This window comes from Triturus cristatus, chromosome 2_2, assembly GCF_964204655.1.
Source record: "Triturus cristatus chromosome 2_2, aTriCri1.1, whole genome shotgun sequence".
NCBI lineage: Eukaryota > Metazoa > Chordata > Amphibia > Caudata > Salamandridae > Triturus > Triturus cristatus.
Window position 1 is genome coordinate 461,888,060 of NC_140582.1, and position 19,474 is coordinate 461,907,533.

General features: G+C 45.2%; 1 protein-coding gene across 12 annotated transcripts in view; it reads right to left on the reverse strand.

Annotated features, from left to right (window-relative positions):
- The window catches only part of BLTP1 (bridge-like lipid transfer protein family member 1), a 1,988,102-nt gene that overhangs the window by 404,122 nt on the left and 1,564,506 nt on the right, over positions 1-19,474 (reverse strand). For all 12 annotated transcript variants that reach the window (XM_085641559.1, XM_085641555.1, XM_085641564.1 and 9 more), the window contains 3 exons: positions 17,183-17,344; positions 16,740-16,879; positions 11,677-11,872 (listed from right to left, as the gene is read on the reverse strand). In XM_085641559.1, coding sequence (XP_085497685.1) covers positions 11,677-11,872; positions 16,740-16,879; positions 17,183-17,344 — 498 coding nt within the window. The remainder of the gene's footprint in view (positions 1-11,676; positions 11,873-16,739; positions 16,880-17,182; positions 17,345-19,474) is intronic.

Sequence of the window (19,474 nt, forward strand, 5' to 3'; positions counted from 1 at the left end):
CCTCCAGGATTTCGCGATTTGCAAACAAATTGAGAAATCAGCAGTTTTGTAAAAAGGCCATGTTTTTTACAAAAGTGGCAGTGAAATTCGAAGAACGCCACTCTCCTTGTATTGGTCCTGAGGCCTATTCGCCACTGGGCCAATAGAAGGAGTACAGCCAACAGCTATTTTTCCTGAACTTTGATTATTTAGAAAGCAACAAATACATGTATGCGGCAGCCAAACATCATAAATAATAATCAGTCCTTATACCTCGCTCAATGCAAACACAATCATACTGCGCACGCACGTGTGACCCATCTGAGATACCCTGTTTGCATCTAAATACACACAAATTAGTTTTTTTTTTAATACATGATTTTTGTTGTTTTTGACAAAATAACATCCAGAGCATTTGCATAATAATTGGGGTATATGATTGACAAAACAAATTAGCAAGAAATTGAATGGCTTTGGTAAGGGCAGAAGGAAACTCATAATGAATTAGCATTTCCATGGCTACTGGGCTAGGCGGCTCACTGCTTCACTACGCAGCGCCGCACAACCGAACATAGGTAAATTACAACAAAATTATCGAAAGGATAACCAGTCATTGCTCCGCAAATCCAGTCCCGTTATATACCGTATACCTCTGAAAGAGACAGTATGAATTCGGACACAAACCCAACACACGAAAAAAGGAAAGAGAAGAAAAAGAAAAAAATCACATGTGACCTGAATAAGAGAACAAAAGCCGGACTCCACATGTAAAGCTCAGTACAACCACTTTTGCCGGTCTGGTGTGAGTGACGTGGATATACACTTAGGGACATGATGAGATGTGTACTGTCATGTCGTGTACCTCGGGAGGAAACATAGGAATAGATGGACGAGGAGGAGGGCGGGGGGGGGGGGAGAAGTGGGAGCTCTGGAGCAGGGGAGGAGACAGTAAGGTCATGGAGGTCAGTGGGGGGTAAACAATCTCACATCCCCATGAATGCGGGAGAGAGTTCAGGGGGGAGGAATGCCCGCAGCAGCTCTAGCCTCGATCACCGTAAAAAAACTCCTGCCACTGCACAGGGGTCTGCCGCGGGGAGAGCGGTGCCTGTGCCTCAGCCTCGCGCTGATTTATGCATTCCGAGACCAATGGCCGTTGCAGATCCAGCAGCCACACAGTAATCCCGGGGCCCGTCTGCGCCTTCCAAGCCATAGCAATCCTCCGTTTAGCCAGACCCAGAGCGAGATCCAGAAATGTATTCATACTCTTGCGAGTCGAGTTACATCTCATTAATCCCAATAGGAAGTGGAGGGGTTCCACCTCCACCCACGCATCCGTCACCGCTGTAAAGACAGCAGCCACCTCCTGCCAGAATACGCGAATGGTGGCGCAAGTCCAGACCATGTAAGTGAATGCAGCTTCCTGATGTCTGCATCTAGGATAGACGTCCATGGCAGTAAGGTACATGCGTGCCAGTCTGTGTGGGGTGAGATATGTATGATGAAGATAGTTAAACTGAGTATATTTCAGCCTGGCGTTAGTCAAGATGTTTTTGGGGTGGGCAAGACATTGTTGCCATTGTGTATCCGACAGGATAAGGGACAGTTCGCCGTTCCAATACGCTCGTAGTGTAAGCAATGCAGGGGATAGTCCAGTCTAATGGAGGTGTATATGGCTGTTATGGCATGGCACCCGCGACCATGCGTAAGCAAAGTGTGCAGTAAGTGCGAAATACCAGGTTCCGCCCCGTCAGCATCCCATGATTGCAAGGACAGGCGAGTCAGTAGGGCATGTAGTAAAAAGGAGCCCTGTGGCACGTCAACAACTGCGAGTCAGTAAACATGTCTGCCCATGTATCCAGTCCATTCTCCCTCCACGCCCCCGGCTCCGGCCGTCCATGGCATGTGTATATGCCAGGGAGCAACTCCAAGGGTAGACTAGGAGCGTAAGGCGGTGGTCGGCCCTTGGGCGTCACGTACCTAACCCAGTGCTGTCGGGCTGCAGTCCTCAACAGGTTGCCCTGTTGCCTCTGGGTCGACGTAGCCGTTCCCGAGAGCCATTCCAGGAGCGTTGGGATATCCCATGTCACGGCGCTGGTTATCAACTCAGTGAGATTGCTTTTGGCAAGCCACCGCACTGGCCACTGCAGTTGTACCGCCGCGTAGTACTGCTCGTAATTTGGCGCACCCAGGCCACCATTCGATAGCGGCAAGTATAATTTATGAAGGGCCACCCGAGCCCGTGAAGCACCCCATATCAGTGACACCAGCAAGGACTCCAGGTCGCGGAAGAGTTTCCGGGGCAAGCGATACGGGATTACGCAGAAAAAATAAAGGAGACTGGGAAGGACTAACATCTTGGATATTGCTACCCAACCCATTGGAGACAAAGGGAGGCCCTTCCAAAACAGGACGGTCGTACGTGCTCTTGTGATAGTTCGGCCTAGGTTCCCGTCGATCGTGCCCGATCCCAAGTAATAAATCTGTACCCCCAAGTATTTAAAGGTGTCAAATGTCCACTTCAGCGGAGTAAGCGGCACTAGTTGTCTTTGCGCTGGTGTCATAGGTGTCATTGGGAACACCACCGATTTTTCCCAGTTAACCTGGAGTCCAGATACGCCCGCGTGATCGTCTAAAAGGGCCATGATGGATTGTAAGATCGCGGCTTTGCTGCGAAGGTAAATCAGCGCGTCATCGGAGTACAACGAGACAATGTGCCATCGCTGATCGACCCGTATACCCCAGTCCCTCAACTGTAATTGACACGCTAACGGCTCCAGGATCAGCAACAGGGGGCAGCCCTGTAGAGTCCCCCTCGCTATAGAGAGAAGCGGTGAATAAGTGCGGCCCGTTTTCACCCTACCCTGTAGCCCCCGGTATAATAGTCGTATCCATTGCAAGAAATCGGGATCTATGCCAAACCCTGCCAGGGTCGCCTCAAGGTAAGCCCAGCTTAAGGTGTCAAACGCCTTTTCTATGTCAAGTGAGGTGATCAAAGGCCTTTCCTCCCCGCCCCACACCGACTTCAGGAGCGTGAATAACCGCCGCAGATTCAACCCCGTACTGCGGCCTGGAATGAAACCGTTCTGGTCCTCATGGACCAGTAGAGGTACAGTGACAAGTAGTTGGTTAGCTTGTAATTTCTCCAGGACCTTATAATCGACATTGAGCATCGACAGGGGATGATAAGAGGCCATTAGGTCAAATAACCAGCATCGCCTCACTCATGGTGGGCGGTAATTCACCAGTCTCAAAGGCCTCAGCATACACCTTGGCCAGCCTAGGTGCTAGCTGTGCAGAGAAGGTACGATAGAATTCTGCCGGCCACCCATCCATCCATCCCCGGCGTCTTGCCCGCTGCCGGATGGCATCCGTGATCTCATCTAGCGCAACGGGCTGTTCCAGGGCGTCTCGGTGGGCTGGGGTAATCTGTGGGAGCTGGACTCCCTCCAAGAATTCATAAATGCTAACTGGGTCGGTGTGGGGCCCGGGGCTGCATACAACGCAGTGTAGTATTCATAAAAGGAGAGATTGATACCTGCCTGTGTGTTCACTAGGGTCCCAGCACATGTGTAGGTGGTAGTAACAGGAGGCTGGGCTGTGTCTGAACGAAGGAGCCACGCCAGGAGCTTCCTGGCCTTATCCCCCTCTCCGTTTCTACGCGCCCAAAACGTTTTGTAATCCAAGGCGCACATATCATCCATCGCATTCTTATACTCTAATCGAGCCTGGGCGAGGAAGGGGGCAAGCAGGGGATCAGTCGGAATGCGCTGCTCATAACTCTGAATTGTGGACTCGTGTGTGGCCAGCGCCGCAGTCAGGGCCTTACGAGCCCCATACGTGGTCTTGATGGCATGGTCCCTAAGAACAGACTTGAAGGCGTCCCACTCTACCCGCACCGATGAGGCAGTCCCCTCATTCACCTCAAAGTAAGAGGTAATGGACTCCACTAGGGTGGACGTTAGGAGGGATTAGCGAGTGCTGCCCCAGGTAAGCGCCAAGTCGAGATCGTAGGACGTTGGGCACCCCAGGTCAGGTTCAGCTGTAAGGGTGTATGGTCAGAAAGCACGCGCGCCAAATACCCCGCATGCACCACACTGTGTAGAGCATTGTCTGAGCAGAACACCATGTCAATCCGTGTATGTAAGTCATGCAGTACCGAGGAGTGGGAGTATACGCGCGTCTGCGGATATAGCCTGCGACATACATCATGTATCTGCATTTGAAGCGCCCATTCCCGCATGTGGTGTGCTAGTGTAATGGATTTTGCACCTGTGAGAGGCGGGCGGGAGCGGTCCAAAGCAAGATCTCATACTCCATTGAAACTGCCCCCTCAGTATGTGAGGGCCGTGGGGTCCATAAGCAGCGAGGTTTTCGTAAGTAGTCGCAAGAAGTTGGATTGACCCGAGTTCGGGGCATACAGGGAGACCAGTGCCAGGGGGGAACCATTCAGCACGCCCTCCATGGTCGCATAGCGGACCTGCGGGTCCACCCTGGAGTGCGTGATCTGTAGAGGAGTCCCAGGAGCCACCCAAATAAGCGCCCCCCTGGTGTAGCCTGAGTAAGTTGTGCCCAGGACCGTGCCCCGCCAGCGCTTGCGGAGTGATGTTAGTGTCTGTGCCGTGAGATGCGTCTCCTGGAGCAACGCAATTGTGATCTTGTGGCAGCGTAGGTATTGGTACACTTTGTGACGCTTGGCACAACCCGCTAACCACCTCACATTCCATGGTCAAAAAGGGCATAATCTCCGTGAGCCATCTATGTAGGTGCGTGGTACAACTTTGCAGAGATAACCCCATTACGTGACAGCCCACATTTCCATCGAAACCCGCACGGTCCCTGACTATAAGACTCAAACATGTGTCGGCATCAAATCTTGTGAATTGTAGACCTGAAAAGAAAAAAAACAGAACCATCGAGAATACCCCAACTTCCCACCCCAGGCCTGGTTGCCAACAGGCAATGGGCCATTCGCACTAAATAGCAATTCTAATAACGCAACAATCAAAACATACAACAAAAGAAGAGAGTTAAATGGATTGCTGTATCAACTACTTATTACTTGGTGGGGAAGGTGGCGTAAAGTCTTGGCATAATGTCCATGCCGCCTCCTGTGATTCATCCTGGCAATCTTCAGGTGTGTGCTAGTCGTGCGGCCTCAACCCAGGTCATCCGCTGTTCGTGGGGTGAGGGCCGGGCCTGCCCCTGCCAACGCCTCGATCTGGGAGTCCGTAAGCTGCAGTGTGCGGTCCATTTGAGTATCGGAGTCCGAGTCTCGTCTAGAGGAAGAGATAGGGGAGCCCAGTTGTTCCACCGTCTTGATAGCTTGTGCCCTTTCCCATGTGACCTGCGTCTTCATCGGGTGTCGTGATCGATTCCCACATCGGCCTCCATGCGATGCCACTATGGTCCACGGTCGTGCAGTTTCCGTCTGCGTCGTCGGAGGGTCATGTGCAATACCCTGTTGGTCGATCCATGCCCAAGCTTCGTCAGGCGTGTCACAGAAGACCGTACCCTCCTTGTGGCGGATACCAAGCGTGCCGGGTACTGCAAGGAATACTGAATGTCGTCATCTCTCAAGCATTTCTTGACCTCCAGATATGAGGATCGGCGACGTTGTACGGTCAAGGCATAGTCTGGGTATATGTGGACTGTGGCATTTTCGATCTGCCAGGGGCCCTTGGCCCTGGTGATTTGCAGCACGTGATCTCTGTCACAGTAGATAAAGAATCTGGCCACCACCGGCCTAGGAGGTGTGCTGGGGGCAGGAGGGCCACCCAGGACCCTATGGGCCCGCTCAGTGGAGATGAACTTCGACATTTTGCCCTGTAGAACCGGTCTTCCAGAAAAAGTTTCATGCTGGGCCCCTCTGCCCGCTCGGGAAGACCCACTATCCTCACATTATTGCGGCGTGAATGCCCTTCCTGATCATCGACGTGGGCCTGAAGGTAGTCCATCTCCTGTTGGAGAGTCCGCAGTTGGGAGGTCGTCGCCGCCACCGTGGGCCGCAGGGATGCCAGGGCGGACTCATTGTCATCAACCCGACCCCTGAGTTTCTTATGGTCCTCTCGTAGGTACCCCATGTCGATACTGAGGCAGTCGATTGTGGTACACACAAATGAGGTTATGAACTTTTATTCAAAGAGACCACTTAAGGTTGCCATTTTTAGAAGACATCACTGGTCTAATTGTTTTAATGCTGAACATGAAAATTAAAAACTGCTGGCATTCTCCTTTCATGCAATAACCAAAGCCTGAACGGTCGGATCCGGGGTTCCGTGCCTTGCACCTGTGAGGAGGTCCTCGGCTGCACAAGACAGGTGGGGAGTGAGGTCCCGGAGGCGCAAGGTGAGGTCTAATGGTCTCAAGCACTAGGGAAGTGAAAGGCTCATTAGTGGCAACCCACTCCTCAAACTTTTCCCAGGAAAATGGGTTTTCCAAAGTGCTGATTTTATAAATCCCCCACGTTCTCCCAGCTCCCTCTCTTTCTTTCTATTTCTCTCTCGCTGGCACTTACTCACCCTCATTCTTTTATGCGTTTCTCTATTTATTTCTCTATCATTTTCTCTTTCTCCCGCCCTCTCTTTTCCTTTCCTTCTTGTGCTGTCTTCTCTCACATTCTAGTTCTCTCTCGTTATTTCTCGCTGTCTCTCTCATGCTGTTTCTCTATCTCTTTCACTGGAACCCCAACATTTTGTATGTCTGTCTTCTTTTCTCTCTAAATCACTCCCTCATACATTCTCTTCTCACACAATTTTCCATTTGCTTGCTCTCTTATTCTCTCTGACTCTCCTTTTCCATCTCATGTTTCTTTGTCGGGCTTACTTTATTGTTTCTTTGTCTCTTATTTTTCTTTTCTTTAATTATTGTTTGTCTCTCTCTTACTTTAATGTTCTACTTTTCTCTCTCTCTTCTTCTCTTTCTCTATGCTACTGTCATTTCTGCCACATTTCCCATGTCGGTGCGTGATGAGCTGCTCACGTCTAGGTTTTTCCTGTGAATTCTAGGATTTATAGTCTTGGTTTTATAATGGGATAAACTAGACTACAAGTCCCAGAATTCAAAGGAAAACACCTAGACTGGCGCATCTAGTCATGTATGAACCTGGGAAACCTAGCAGGGATATGCTTTATGATGCAAAACTGTGACTACACAAGAACACATATCTCGCCAGGAAGTGCATTCATCACTAGAGTTATCTTATCGTTATTATCATCTAAAAATTGCAGGGCACACAAAGATCTCTGCAGCAGGGGCCTTCATCCCATAAGATATTTTAAAATGCCACCTCTTTTTCTCTTTTTACCACATTTAGTTTTCATGAGTATATACACACACTCTTACACACAAACACCCACGCACACACACATTGAGGTGGGCAATTCAGCAAAATTGTAAGGAGACACAGCTGGCTTAGGGGACAATTTTCTTTAATTAAATCTAGGGCATGCGGTGGGGTCAGAGGGCAATATATTTTACTTAAATCTAGGGCCCACTGGCCCCGGTTGTCATTATTTTATGCAGACTAGCAAACTAAAGTGCTTCTAAATTTCCAAATATGTCCCGCAAAATTTCCATATTTGTGCTACAAAATTTGCTAATCCATGCCGCTATATGCTTGGAGGTCTGATAAGTGACGCATTCACATACTTTCATAACTTAATTTACTGCATTCAGGCATGCCTTCAATGTATTATACTGGTGTCAACAGCTCTGCCAAAGCAGTCTGTGCCCATAAGGAACAGTGAATTCAAGGATTTTAAGGCAAAGCTAGCCGAAGTGAACTTTTTCTTTCCAAAAGCACCAATATGTTTCAACTCTCTATAAGGAGGACTGGTTAGAAAGGCACTAGGAGAAACTTTGCTTGTTGACACCTCTACCAACAGGCTTTCAGGTATAGGATGCCTTGTTATAAAATCAGGATCAATGGGGGGCCGTCTATGTCACCAGGCGCAGTTCGACTCAACGTGAGCTGGAGATTGGATCAGACCATGACAGTGTCTGTAAGAGCCTTGCCGAATGGCAAAAATGGCTTAAAAAGGTTAGCCTAGTTGAACGGTCACGTTTAATAATCCAGTCTAGCATTTCTGCTGCCCTTTGCACCGCTACTTCAGAAATAGAGTTGAATCCGGCCCACTGCCAATCATAACCCATCATCCATATGGTAAGTGGGGAGCAGGCTGTCTACCTCTTCATCGTCACCATCAGCAGCGCCATGGGCAACACATTGCATAACCTGAAACAAGTCAGTCTGTCCAAATAAAGCCTCTTACCTCTGAAAGCACTGGCGTCGAGGCAGAGTCTGAGGGTTAGATGTTTGCAAACTGACTGTTTTTTATTTTTGTGATCTTGCAACATGACATAGTTTTGGAGTGGGTGAATGACAGATCCGCATTAGAGATCAGAGACTAGAGTATGGTCCGATGGAGTCAAAGTTGACGCCGGCAACGTAGGTTTGAACCAGATTCTTAACAGGCCCAGGAACGGGTACAATGGGGTCTAATGGCCCAGATAGAGGGCGCGGTGGCTGAAGTGAAACTGGAGCCCCTCACTGTTCTGTGGGGCCTTGAGGCACGTGAGTGGGGGCTGGAGGCATCTTACAACTCAGCAATATGGCCTCCCTGAAGATTACTTTTGCTGAGGACTTGACAATGTCCTAAGGAATCGGCGGTGTCGGGTTCAGCTGTGGGACCTGTTATGAGTCAGAAGACGCTTATGGGGTATGATCCTCCAATTGAGGCGATCAGTCCTTCTAGCATGATTTAGAGTGGCTGGATGGGGTCAAGCTCTGCTTGGCTTACTTGCGCTAATGGTCCGTCTTCTACTTCCCAGAAGGGTGCAAGACTTCTGGTGGGACAGATTCCTTGAAAGGGATCACAAGCGACCCCATGCCTTGGAGCAGGACTTATGTTTCAACTGCAGCATCCTCTAATGTGCGGCAATGCAGAGTTTCGCCTTCTGCTACCAGATTGCCTTTAGATGCATGAGCGTGAATTTATCACATGACTGAGTCATAACCAGAGCCCAATCACCAATGACTTGAGTCCATAACAGACAGCTAATTCCTACAGTCACATAATGGTTTGATTCCTGTCTTTTTATAGGCATAAGACAAGTTTCTGTCACAACCGCAGGTAAATCTGAAGTCTTTGGAAGACCCATAAAGTTGTTAATGGAGTTGCAACTCTGGGTCGAAGGGCGCAGAAAGAAAGTCACCAACGTCAGCATAGAGGGGTGGCAATTAAAAGCGGATCAGCTATGTCAATTTTTAATAGAGCGAGTGAGCATAGCTGTAACGTTCTTTGGATCCAGACTGGCGCCCAGAGATAACCTAAAAGGGAGGAATCTGTAGTTAGAAGCATCCATCAGAATTACCATTGCTTGTTGGAAACTGAGAAAATATGGTTATAATCATTGTGCTCCAAACAAGAGGTATAAAATGGTGTTTATGAGAAAAGCGTAATGAGCAAATTGGAGTTCTGACATCTAAAAGCAAGCTGTAGAAAAGCCATAGTTCTGGGTTTAATGTGCCAATATCTGTAGTATAAGTACATGAAAGCCAAACCAACAAACAAACAAAAGGTGGCTGTATTTAAGGCGGCCTTGCCTTTAATACAGTCCTGTTTTTGTTATTATTTCAAAAGCAGGGTGGCAAGGGAGTCTTCTTCCAAGTCGGTCGAGATCTAAGGTCTGGGTGCCAGGGGTGCCCCCCTTTAAACTCCTTAAGTGCCCTCAGGGCAGGATGTGGTTGGTAGCCAATGGGCTACAGAGTTCCCTCCCACATGGCCACTACTTCGTGTGGTGTGTGGATTCTGCCTATCCCAGGATGAACCATTCTGCCCACTCACAAGATGGCCAGACCCCTCTCTCTGTGTTCACACCTCACTAGCTCACCCCTGGCATGTGTCTACCTCAGGGCTAAACACCCCTGGGGAATCCCTTTTGGCAACTAGTTTCCCTTCTCTGCTTCCTGTGTCAGCCTGTCTACTTAAATAATGGGGCAGCCCTTCAAAGGCAGCTTCCTCTTTAAGCCTGAAGTTTGCAGCTAAAACCCAAGTGGCTTCCTGCAGGAAGGAGGTGACACCTCCCAGGCCTGTGATTCCTTATTGTTCCCCTTCTTGACATGTCTCTCAAGGAGGGCAGAAGTCTGTCTCGTGGAACAGGTTCCATGTGTGCCCAGGAAGGCACAGGAGTTTTAAAGGCAACAAAGTGGCAGCTTTGCCAAAGCTGCACACAGCAACAAGTTACATTAATTCCAACTTGAGATACAAGTCGAGCTTAATGTAAAGAGTTGTTTGATACCAACAAGTGCCCAATTTAGTAGCACCTTTCAGAAGTTAGCACAATTGAGGGGTCAGATTGTAACACTGCACTGGCCAATTGGGCGACCAAATATTCCACAATAAAAATTATAGTTTTGCGGGTTTTATTGTCAGGAGATGTAAGGTACATGTCCTGCCTGTGCCATTTGTTGCACCCTGCCTTTTGGACTTGGTAGGCCTGCCAGACGGGTGACTTACACTGATGTACAGGATAAGTGGTTGTTTTGCCATTGCTTTTAATGGCAAAGCCGGGCTAGCAGTGTATGATTTCTCTACCAAGCTGCAGTGGCAGACTGGGGGACTCGTTTTACTTGGGGGGGGGGCCTCAGGGATGGCACAAGCAGTGCTGCAAGCCCTGGGGTACTCCTCTAACTTACATGCACTGGGTACTAGGGTACAATCAAGTAGGGACTTCCAGATAAGTTAGCCATTGCCAATTGGGTACAGCCAATTCGAAATACATTTTAGGGTCAGGAAACTGAGATAGAGGTCTTGTTTATCAGGCCCTAATGTGCACTCGGAGTCGAAAGAACAGCAGCATCAGTCAGAATACTTGCGGGTGACCATACAAAAAGAGGCATTTCTTTTCATTAGATATCCTTTCACTTTGTTTTCTTACCTTTCATTTTACATTTGCCTATTTTTGTTTATCTTTGGTGGGCAATTGATTGATAAACAATGCACATAAAAACTGAAGATGTGCAAATGACTACAATAACTCACACAGCCTCTCAACAAAAATGGAAACCTATTTTAGCAAAATATAATGGTACTTTCTCAAGCAGCCAACATTTGGAACACATTTATCCACTTGAAATTTATAGAGTGGATTCCACTCATTCTGGTGTTTTTACAATGAACATCTAATTTCAGATAGACTTTAATTTGTGACCTATTTTCAACTGATACAAACTGATATCAATATATGTTCTTGTCTCCATACTGAAAGTACAGCACAGGCTACATAAAGTAAGCACATTCTCAATCTTACAACATGTAGCTGAAGAGATTTCTCAACCCAAAACACAGAATGTGCAAGCATGTAAGCTTCCCTACAAATCAAACCATCCATACACTGGTGTCGATTTGATTGGGCCCTAAAATCATTGGTAAGGTCACCATGTCAAACTCTATTAATTACCTCAAAGCTGCTTGCAACTGCATCTTCTAATACATCACAGAAGTCCTCAGTAGAATGATACCTCTGTATATCTTCCTACATGCAGCTAGTCCCTAAATTACTGAAAACACTAGTAAAAGGATGTGCAGCATTATACAGCAAAGTAGGAATACATGTGAAATGAATCATATTAACATATCTGTGGCAAAGTACTTAACATACAGAAGCACATAAGGCTGATCAATCTCATATCCTTACCTTGCATTCCAGATTTATGTGCCATTTTTAATCCATTTTGCAAATTAATATTGCTCATTGATGGTACATCTGATGGATGAGTGCCTAAAGTTTCCACTTCTGTTCTATTAGAAGAGAAGACCAAATCTAGAGATGGCAGCTTCAGCATACATTCTACTCTTGATACAGGTAAGCAGCTGAATTTGATCTGGGAGGGCTAAAGAAGACAACAGTGGACATTACTATAGCAATGGAAAACATTTCAGAATTGAATTAAGTAATCAGAAGACTGCTTTTATAAGGCATAATAAACACTAAGACATGCTATGTTTTTCTTATTGATCATCATAAATTAGACTAAGAGTGGAAACTCTCGAGAAGCTACAATTCAATTAACAAGGAGTCCATACCCATAAACTATGTTTTACTCTGGATTGAAGTCTGTCCAGCATAACTTCCATTTTACACAGCACTTTAACAAGTTGTTACAATGGAAAAGAGTTACAGTTCCATTTTTCATATTCAAATTACTTATTACTTACTTAATTACTTATTTATTCAGGAGTTAGGTATGCCTTTTGGCCTATTATTGATGACCTGCTGCTTTAGAAAATTTAAGGATGTGGAACTGAGTAACCAGGTTTGAGTCTCAGCGTCGGCTCAACATCCTGTAATTCTCAGAAAATCCCTTAATCTCCCTGTGTCTAACAAAAAAAAAATGTAACTGGTGCTCATGTAAAGCTCTTTAATACCTGTGGGCCTAGTTTGAGCTATATAAGGCTGCAAAACAAATAATAATAAAGCCCATGACTTCCTTTACTCCTAGAATATATGATTTTAGATTGTGCTGGCTTTTCTACATTTACTGTAGGGCATGAAGTAATTAACGACTTTCACTGTGAATTTCTTTACTGCAATTTCTGACCAGTTTGGGACTCTAAATGTCTTCGGAAAATTAAAATGACATTTTCTTTACCCTAGACTCCCCCTGTATCCCTCCCGCCCCTTCCGATTGACCGTTTTTACAGTGTCTCTGATGACAAGTTTCGCATGTGAAGATCATGGCCCCAATTCCTGAGTTAAGGACTGTAAGGGCAATGTTCAGCACTTAAAGTAACAAAAACAACAGGTCCTTTTTAATTTTCACAAGTTGAGTACACAATTCTTTGATTTTTTTTTTTTTCTTTTTTTTTAAACTTCACCATAGTAAAGAAATTAAATGTGTTGTCTGTATGCAAATCTGCACCAAACCCTCAGTTTTGGCTTTAATCATTAAGTTCCATTACTGTGCCTATGCAGTTTTAATGAGATGTTCCAAAGGACCCTACCACTCCTTACAGTGCCACACATCTTATTGTTTGAAAAGACAAAGAAATAAAGAAAAGATAAAAACTCCACTGCTTCTTTTATTCCTTCTGTGTGTGAAAATTATTGCTTAAACAAATCCATGTCATCTCCTGTATCTTGGCTTTACAAATGTTTTGATGATTCAGTGCTACTCTATGTGCTACATTACTGATTTCATGCTACCAACATTTGAACGAAGGAGAGTATTTTCCTTTCCAATTGTGAGATAACATTAATTGCTCCTTACTCAGAATGCAACTCCAAAATCTGAACATCAGAACATATAACATTACGCAAGGTGTTAACATCAAATATAGATGTGGTTAAGTCACATTTAAAGTTCGAAGAATGCGAAAAATGAGCAGCTAAAAAACATATGTAGATGGGCTGATTCTTTTTTCTTACAACAAGGACATTGATACACACACTGAGGATATACTGTAGTCAATTTTGCTGGTATGATTTAGCTACATTAATTATTTATGATATATTTGACAGCAGCCAAAGCAGTTTAAGTCAAACACAAGGATTTGGTCCAAATCTCCTCCTTAAACTCTAAATCATCTCTGTTCTAATTTGCTGCCAGTCCAGCGATCTAACTGCAGTCATCTAAACAAAGTGTGTTACAATAAATGCAGCACATTTCCAAAAAAATACAGCATCTATTAAACTTTGTAATGGTTTGTTAGAATCTTCTGCATATCAAGACTCAAAAAGAGTTAATTAACTTGATAGCTTGATAGTATAACAACAACAAAATGATGTTCTCTAATTCAGCCAGAATTGTCTCAAACCAATTATGAACACAGGGATGTCATACAAGATAGAATTCTTCTTTACGTTTTTTTTTTTATATATCTTTATTGACATTTTGCATTGCCATTACAAAACAATTTCAATGTTCTCTCAACACATACCGAAGCATCATAACTGGATAAACATAACAGGTATAGTCTAAGTATGTCTTATATTATCTTCCTGACCAGACCTGTTCTAAAAGCACCCCACTGGTATACATGATATTTTATCTTGTTTCAGACCCCACAAGTTATCCCATGCTATCCACCATATGAAATTAACGGCACCTGTAAGTGTCTATATAAAATTCCCTCCCCAACACCCCCACCCTCAACTCAAACACCCCTCCCTTGCCATGTCTGGTCTACTCCCTGTTCAATGTGACTACCCATCCTGTTACCGTTCAGTCCACATCCATACATTGTCTGGTAAATCCTACGGGGCTGGTTCCCCTAATTCCTATGGATCCCTTGTCCCGTGCAGTGCCTGTGCAATCCTGCCATCTTCCTCATTCAGTTAACTAGCTGTAGTGTCTTTGGACAATTCCCCTAGCATCGACCTCCGTGCCCTCACATTGTCCTCTACCTTTTCATCCCTCCTAGTCTGCTGCATTCTGATCAACTCGGCTCCTGGGATGTTGCTTTGGCGCTGCCACGGAACTGTGAGCAACAAAAGGAGCTACTGGGAGATGGGGACTGAAGAGCCCCAATTGCTATGGCTGTGTCAGTGTCTTCCTTGATTTTCTCCAGCATCTGATAAACCTGAGGCCCGAGGTGTTCTCAATCAAACGGCAAGTTAATCAGATGCTGCTGGACTTCTGGCTTAAAGCCAGACACACTGAGCCAGGCATGTTGGCAGATGAAAACAAGTTAATGCCCCAGGCGGCGGTGTCAGCCGTGTCAGACCACATCTAATGGTCGTGCTGGCGATGGTCTGGCCCTCTGCTACGGGCTCTTTGTCTTTACGGATCCAAGAGGTGTTGGATCAGGTCTCCCATCTCATCGTACTGTGCTCGGTTGTACCTAAAGAGTAGGCCGACCGAGTTGGATACCCAGTTTCCAGCTGCATCGATCTTTTTACTTTTTTTGTCAGGATAGCGGGTGTCTCCACTACCCCATGCATTTGCGTGTTTGTGGGAGGTATGCATGACCGGAGAATCTGGTGGGAGCTGTCCTCTGATATAAAGTGGGTCCGAAGAGGAGGCCTTACACTTTTTGTCAACTCTGGGCACAACTACTTGGACCTTAACAGGATCTTTAAAGACATTCTGAGTGGACTTTAACATACCTTTAAGCATGGGTAGGTACCGTGTTGAGCACCGACTGTGTGAAAGTGTTTCCACTAGGAAGTCATCCTCCTCTGTGAGGGCATGCAAGTCCTTCTTGTGAAAGGTGACCACCTTGTGAATGACCTCATGATACCAGGTGGTATCAACTGGAGGAGAAGGCTTGGCAGGGTAAAGGTCAGGGCCTTTGTCACCTGGAGGGACAACACCATAATCAGCCGAAAAGACCATCCTGGGGCTCTGAGTCATATGGGGCATCATATCGATCAGTGGGATGTAAGGGACTAGCCTCCCATAGGATGAATTTGGACACCCCTCTGGCGATGATGGCGAAGTAGATCGAAGCAGTGGAGGGGAACTAGAGGCTTTAGGTGGAGGGGTAGCGACTTTAGGTGGAGGGAGAGGAATTTTAGGATGAGAAGGAGGAGGAGGTGGAGAAGAAGAAGGGAGTATGTAGTAATGCGAGGATATAGGGCTAGTCTAGTGCTCCTGTCTTGATTCTTTTTCAGCTTGGGAGGTGATGGTGAGTCTAGTGCAAGCTGCTCCTTGAAGGTAAGCTTCCTTTCGCGACGAACAGTGTCCTGCACCTTCTGGTGGTGGTTTGGCAGAGATCTTGCCCCTTTGCAGGTGAATGATTCATCTCTTCTGCCTACGATCCACGTCCTCTTGAAGCCGCTGCAGAATGGGGGTGTCAAAATCATTGGAGCCCCTGAGGAATGCGCCATGGATAGATGAGATAGCAGCGACAGCTGTTTTGGCATCGAAGCTGGTCTGGGCGGCGAATGTTGCCTCGAATCCGAAGACTCAGTATGTGCTAGTGTCAAGGAACCGGAAAGCGGTGAGGGTGCAGTTGGCGCTTAGGAAGGCCATGTCTTATGTGACCGTTTCAGTGCCATGACTGGAGTCGCACCCAAATCTAGTTTTCCAACAGAGTGTTAGTAATTCACACACTGAAATTCGGTAACTGCTTATTAATTATACACACAATCAAAATAAACGTGGGTCGAATCTGAGCAGGTCGGGTGCTATATTTCCTAAAGACTACCCGAGTGCCGATCTCTTCTGGCAAAGACAAAGAGGCTTCAGATATATAAATATATATGTATAGATATTTAATTTAATATTTATTTATTCTTTTGTTGGGAGGCAGACCTGGACCCCTCAAATCCCCAGTTTGGATTTACTCCTAACCTCCTTTTACCACTATTCAACCCTAAACCTCAAAATGATCCTTACTTCCCTTTACTACTACCTACAACATACCCCTGAATTTACCCCTATAGCTCTTTACCACTAGCTATCCCTAGACCTTAACTTTACCCATATCTCCCTTTCCCACAGACCACCCCAAACCCTAAAATTACCCAGACCTCTTTTTACCACTGCTCTCTTAAATTCGAAAACTGTGTTTACCTTCCTTTCTCACTTCCTAACTCTAAACCCTAAAATTACCCTTAACTCTCTTTACCACTACCCCCACTAAAACCCATTTTTAAAAATCACATAATAAAGTTATTTAAAAACATTAAAAAAACTTCCCTATGGGATTAAGGTACAAATACTTCCCTGCATGGTACTCATTTGCATGGTAAAGACATTGTTGTAAAGATTGTTTTCATCCTTTGACTATTCAAGCACTCGCATTTCTTATTACCTGAACTCGTACATAGACCACAACATCCACTGGGAAGGAAGAATAAGCAGAGGTCGATGAAGACACCAAAGAAGTTGTTGACTCTTCCAGTTGATCCTGTAGATCAAACTGTCCAATGTCATCATCCTGTGAGTTAATAGCTGTGAAAATATACACACAATAAACACACAATACAACGTAAACATACTTTTATGTGTTATGTTAAAAACTGTCCGGTAAGCTGATAAAACTGTTCTACTAGAACGAAATGGATATCACATAGTACCGTGTATCTTAAAGATATAATGAATGCATAGTTTTGAGGAAAACATCATAATTCCCAGCAATCAATCAGAGTACATTGTAAGGCTAAATAAAACTAATTGTGAAAACAGCTAAAATGATGACCCACACATTTTATTTTAATGCAAACAAGCATGGGTTGACCCAGAATGGTACTGTACCTGTGTAGTTCCTTTCAACAGGTGTAATCGGAATAGTTTCAAGAGCCTTTTCTAGAAAGTCCAACAAGTTTGGACTGATCACCATTTCTTCTGGCAATGACTGGAGGGCAACCCAAGCATACAACTTAGCAGTTTTGATTCCGCTGCTTCCTTTACATTTGGCTGGTTTTAGGAGTGAATACAAAAGTTAATTAATAGAAGTATTCAAATGAAAAGGCATATCTACAGCAATTTAAGTGATAAAATGTTTACAACGCATGCCTTCATGTAACGCTTTTCTACATTGGAAACTTTTCTCTAACATGCATCAGAAATACAAATGAGAATTCTGGATGCACTCAACACCCGTGAATTTTAAAAAAATATATAATATGTACAGTCCACATCTAGCCAGCAGTATTCACAGGCACCGAGCATGTCTATATCAAACCTTTCTACAAATACGAAAAAAAATAAAAATGCCAAAGAATCAGAGAATGGAGGAGGATCTTGAAAATTATACTTGAGATGTGTGGCAATCCTTTCATGTTCTAGAGAAAATACTGGCCACGTACTGATTTCAAACTTACAAACTAGATCATGTACAATGTATAATGCTCATTTGGAAAGTCTGTTAGTTTTACATAGACTAAAAAGGTTGCAGAGGGTTTTTTATTTTCCTAACATCAAACAAGGAAGGGGGAGATATAGTGTGTGGCAATTGAGGTTAGGTTCTGGCTGTAATTTCACTGGTTGTAATAACGCTCTTAGTGAATACATCTTGTCTCTGAGGTGGCTACAAATGTCACAATCGGTAGTAGATGCCCTTCGAGGAGTTCACACAGATTATCTCGGCAGAGGTCAGTAACTACAAAGTAAACCCCCCAGTCTGGCATTTGTGTACCCTCCTTATTTGTGACGCATCTTAGCTTCTCACAGAGCGACGGAACAGATTTTGAAGCCAACACAGAAGCTCAGTATTAAAGGGAGAGCATTTTCTCAAGAGCCATATTCATAGGCTGGTGAAGACCAGGAGGGATGCTGGGCATACCCATGATACCATCTGTCATCCCCAGTGCTTCCCTATGAACAATTTGAAAAGAAAACATGTACTTAGCTTAAGAAAGTGAAAAAACTATAACTCTCAATACGAGCAGCAAAACCCCCAAGTGTGTGTCCTGTTCTAGTAAGAATGAATTGCTGCACAGGCCAGAATAAAAGCTGACATAATGTTTACTGGTCCGTAGCTCTAAGATTTAGCCATGAAATTAGAAACCTTTATCAACTGAAAGCACAGAAGAGGTTCAAATATAGAACTGCAGATATGCAATCAACACTGTGTCACTCAATGTAGAACAACCTGAGGAGTTACAAAATTCTCTAAGTGTAACTACTCAACAACCTCAAGAACAATTTGCTTACTTTCTGCAACTATCATTTTAGTGGTTCCTCACATTTTCGAATTCCCCAGGCATCAGACTAAATTTGGAAGCTGAAATTGCTCCCAGTGTCGCTAGGTGGCGCTGAGCAGTTTTGGTCTCTCGTTGGGCTTCGAAGGCGACAAGGAGGCACATGAGACGCTACCCTATGCTTATATCATACATTCCCATCCTTGTTCACACACTGACAGAGGTGCCCCTTGCGGTTTATCAGGTAGAAAGAAAAGCTGATAAGGCCAAAAGATGGACTTTAATTGTATCCACAGCAAAGCCGTGCCAGGCCAATAAAAAGGATGAATAGCAAAATATAAGACAACGGTACCTTAAGTGGATCTACTCATCGGCACTCTATGCACAATGCAGATTGCACTGAAGGAATAAAGTATCTGCATGGTCCCCCTGCACTAGAAGCTGCAGGGCACAGAACATCGAAAATTAAGGATTCACTGGCATGGCACGCAAATCTACATGAGGCAAATGCCAATGGGACGAAGATCACAACACCTCGTCTGTGTAGAGACATCACTTGTGTGCAGCAAGGTAATGCCTGTTCTACTTGTCCATACTCATGTTCAAGCTTGACAGATGATCCATAGAAACAGAAACATTGTTAGATACAGCTGAGTGACAAGTCTGTGTCTGGGGTGGCCGAAGAAGATGAAATCCAGCATCCCCCAGCTTGTTGATGTACCACATAACAGTTGTGTTACCGGTGAGAATTTAAATAACTTTCCCCTGAACCAAAGAAAGGAATGCCATGGGATAACTTAATCACTCATAACTCGAGCAAATTGATGCAAGACGTCTGCCCTAATGGAGACTACATTTTCTAAACCTCCATGCCATCCAGGTGTCTTCCCCAAACAAAGGAGGA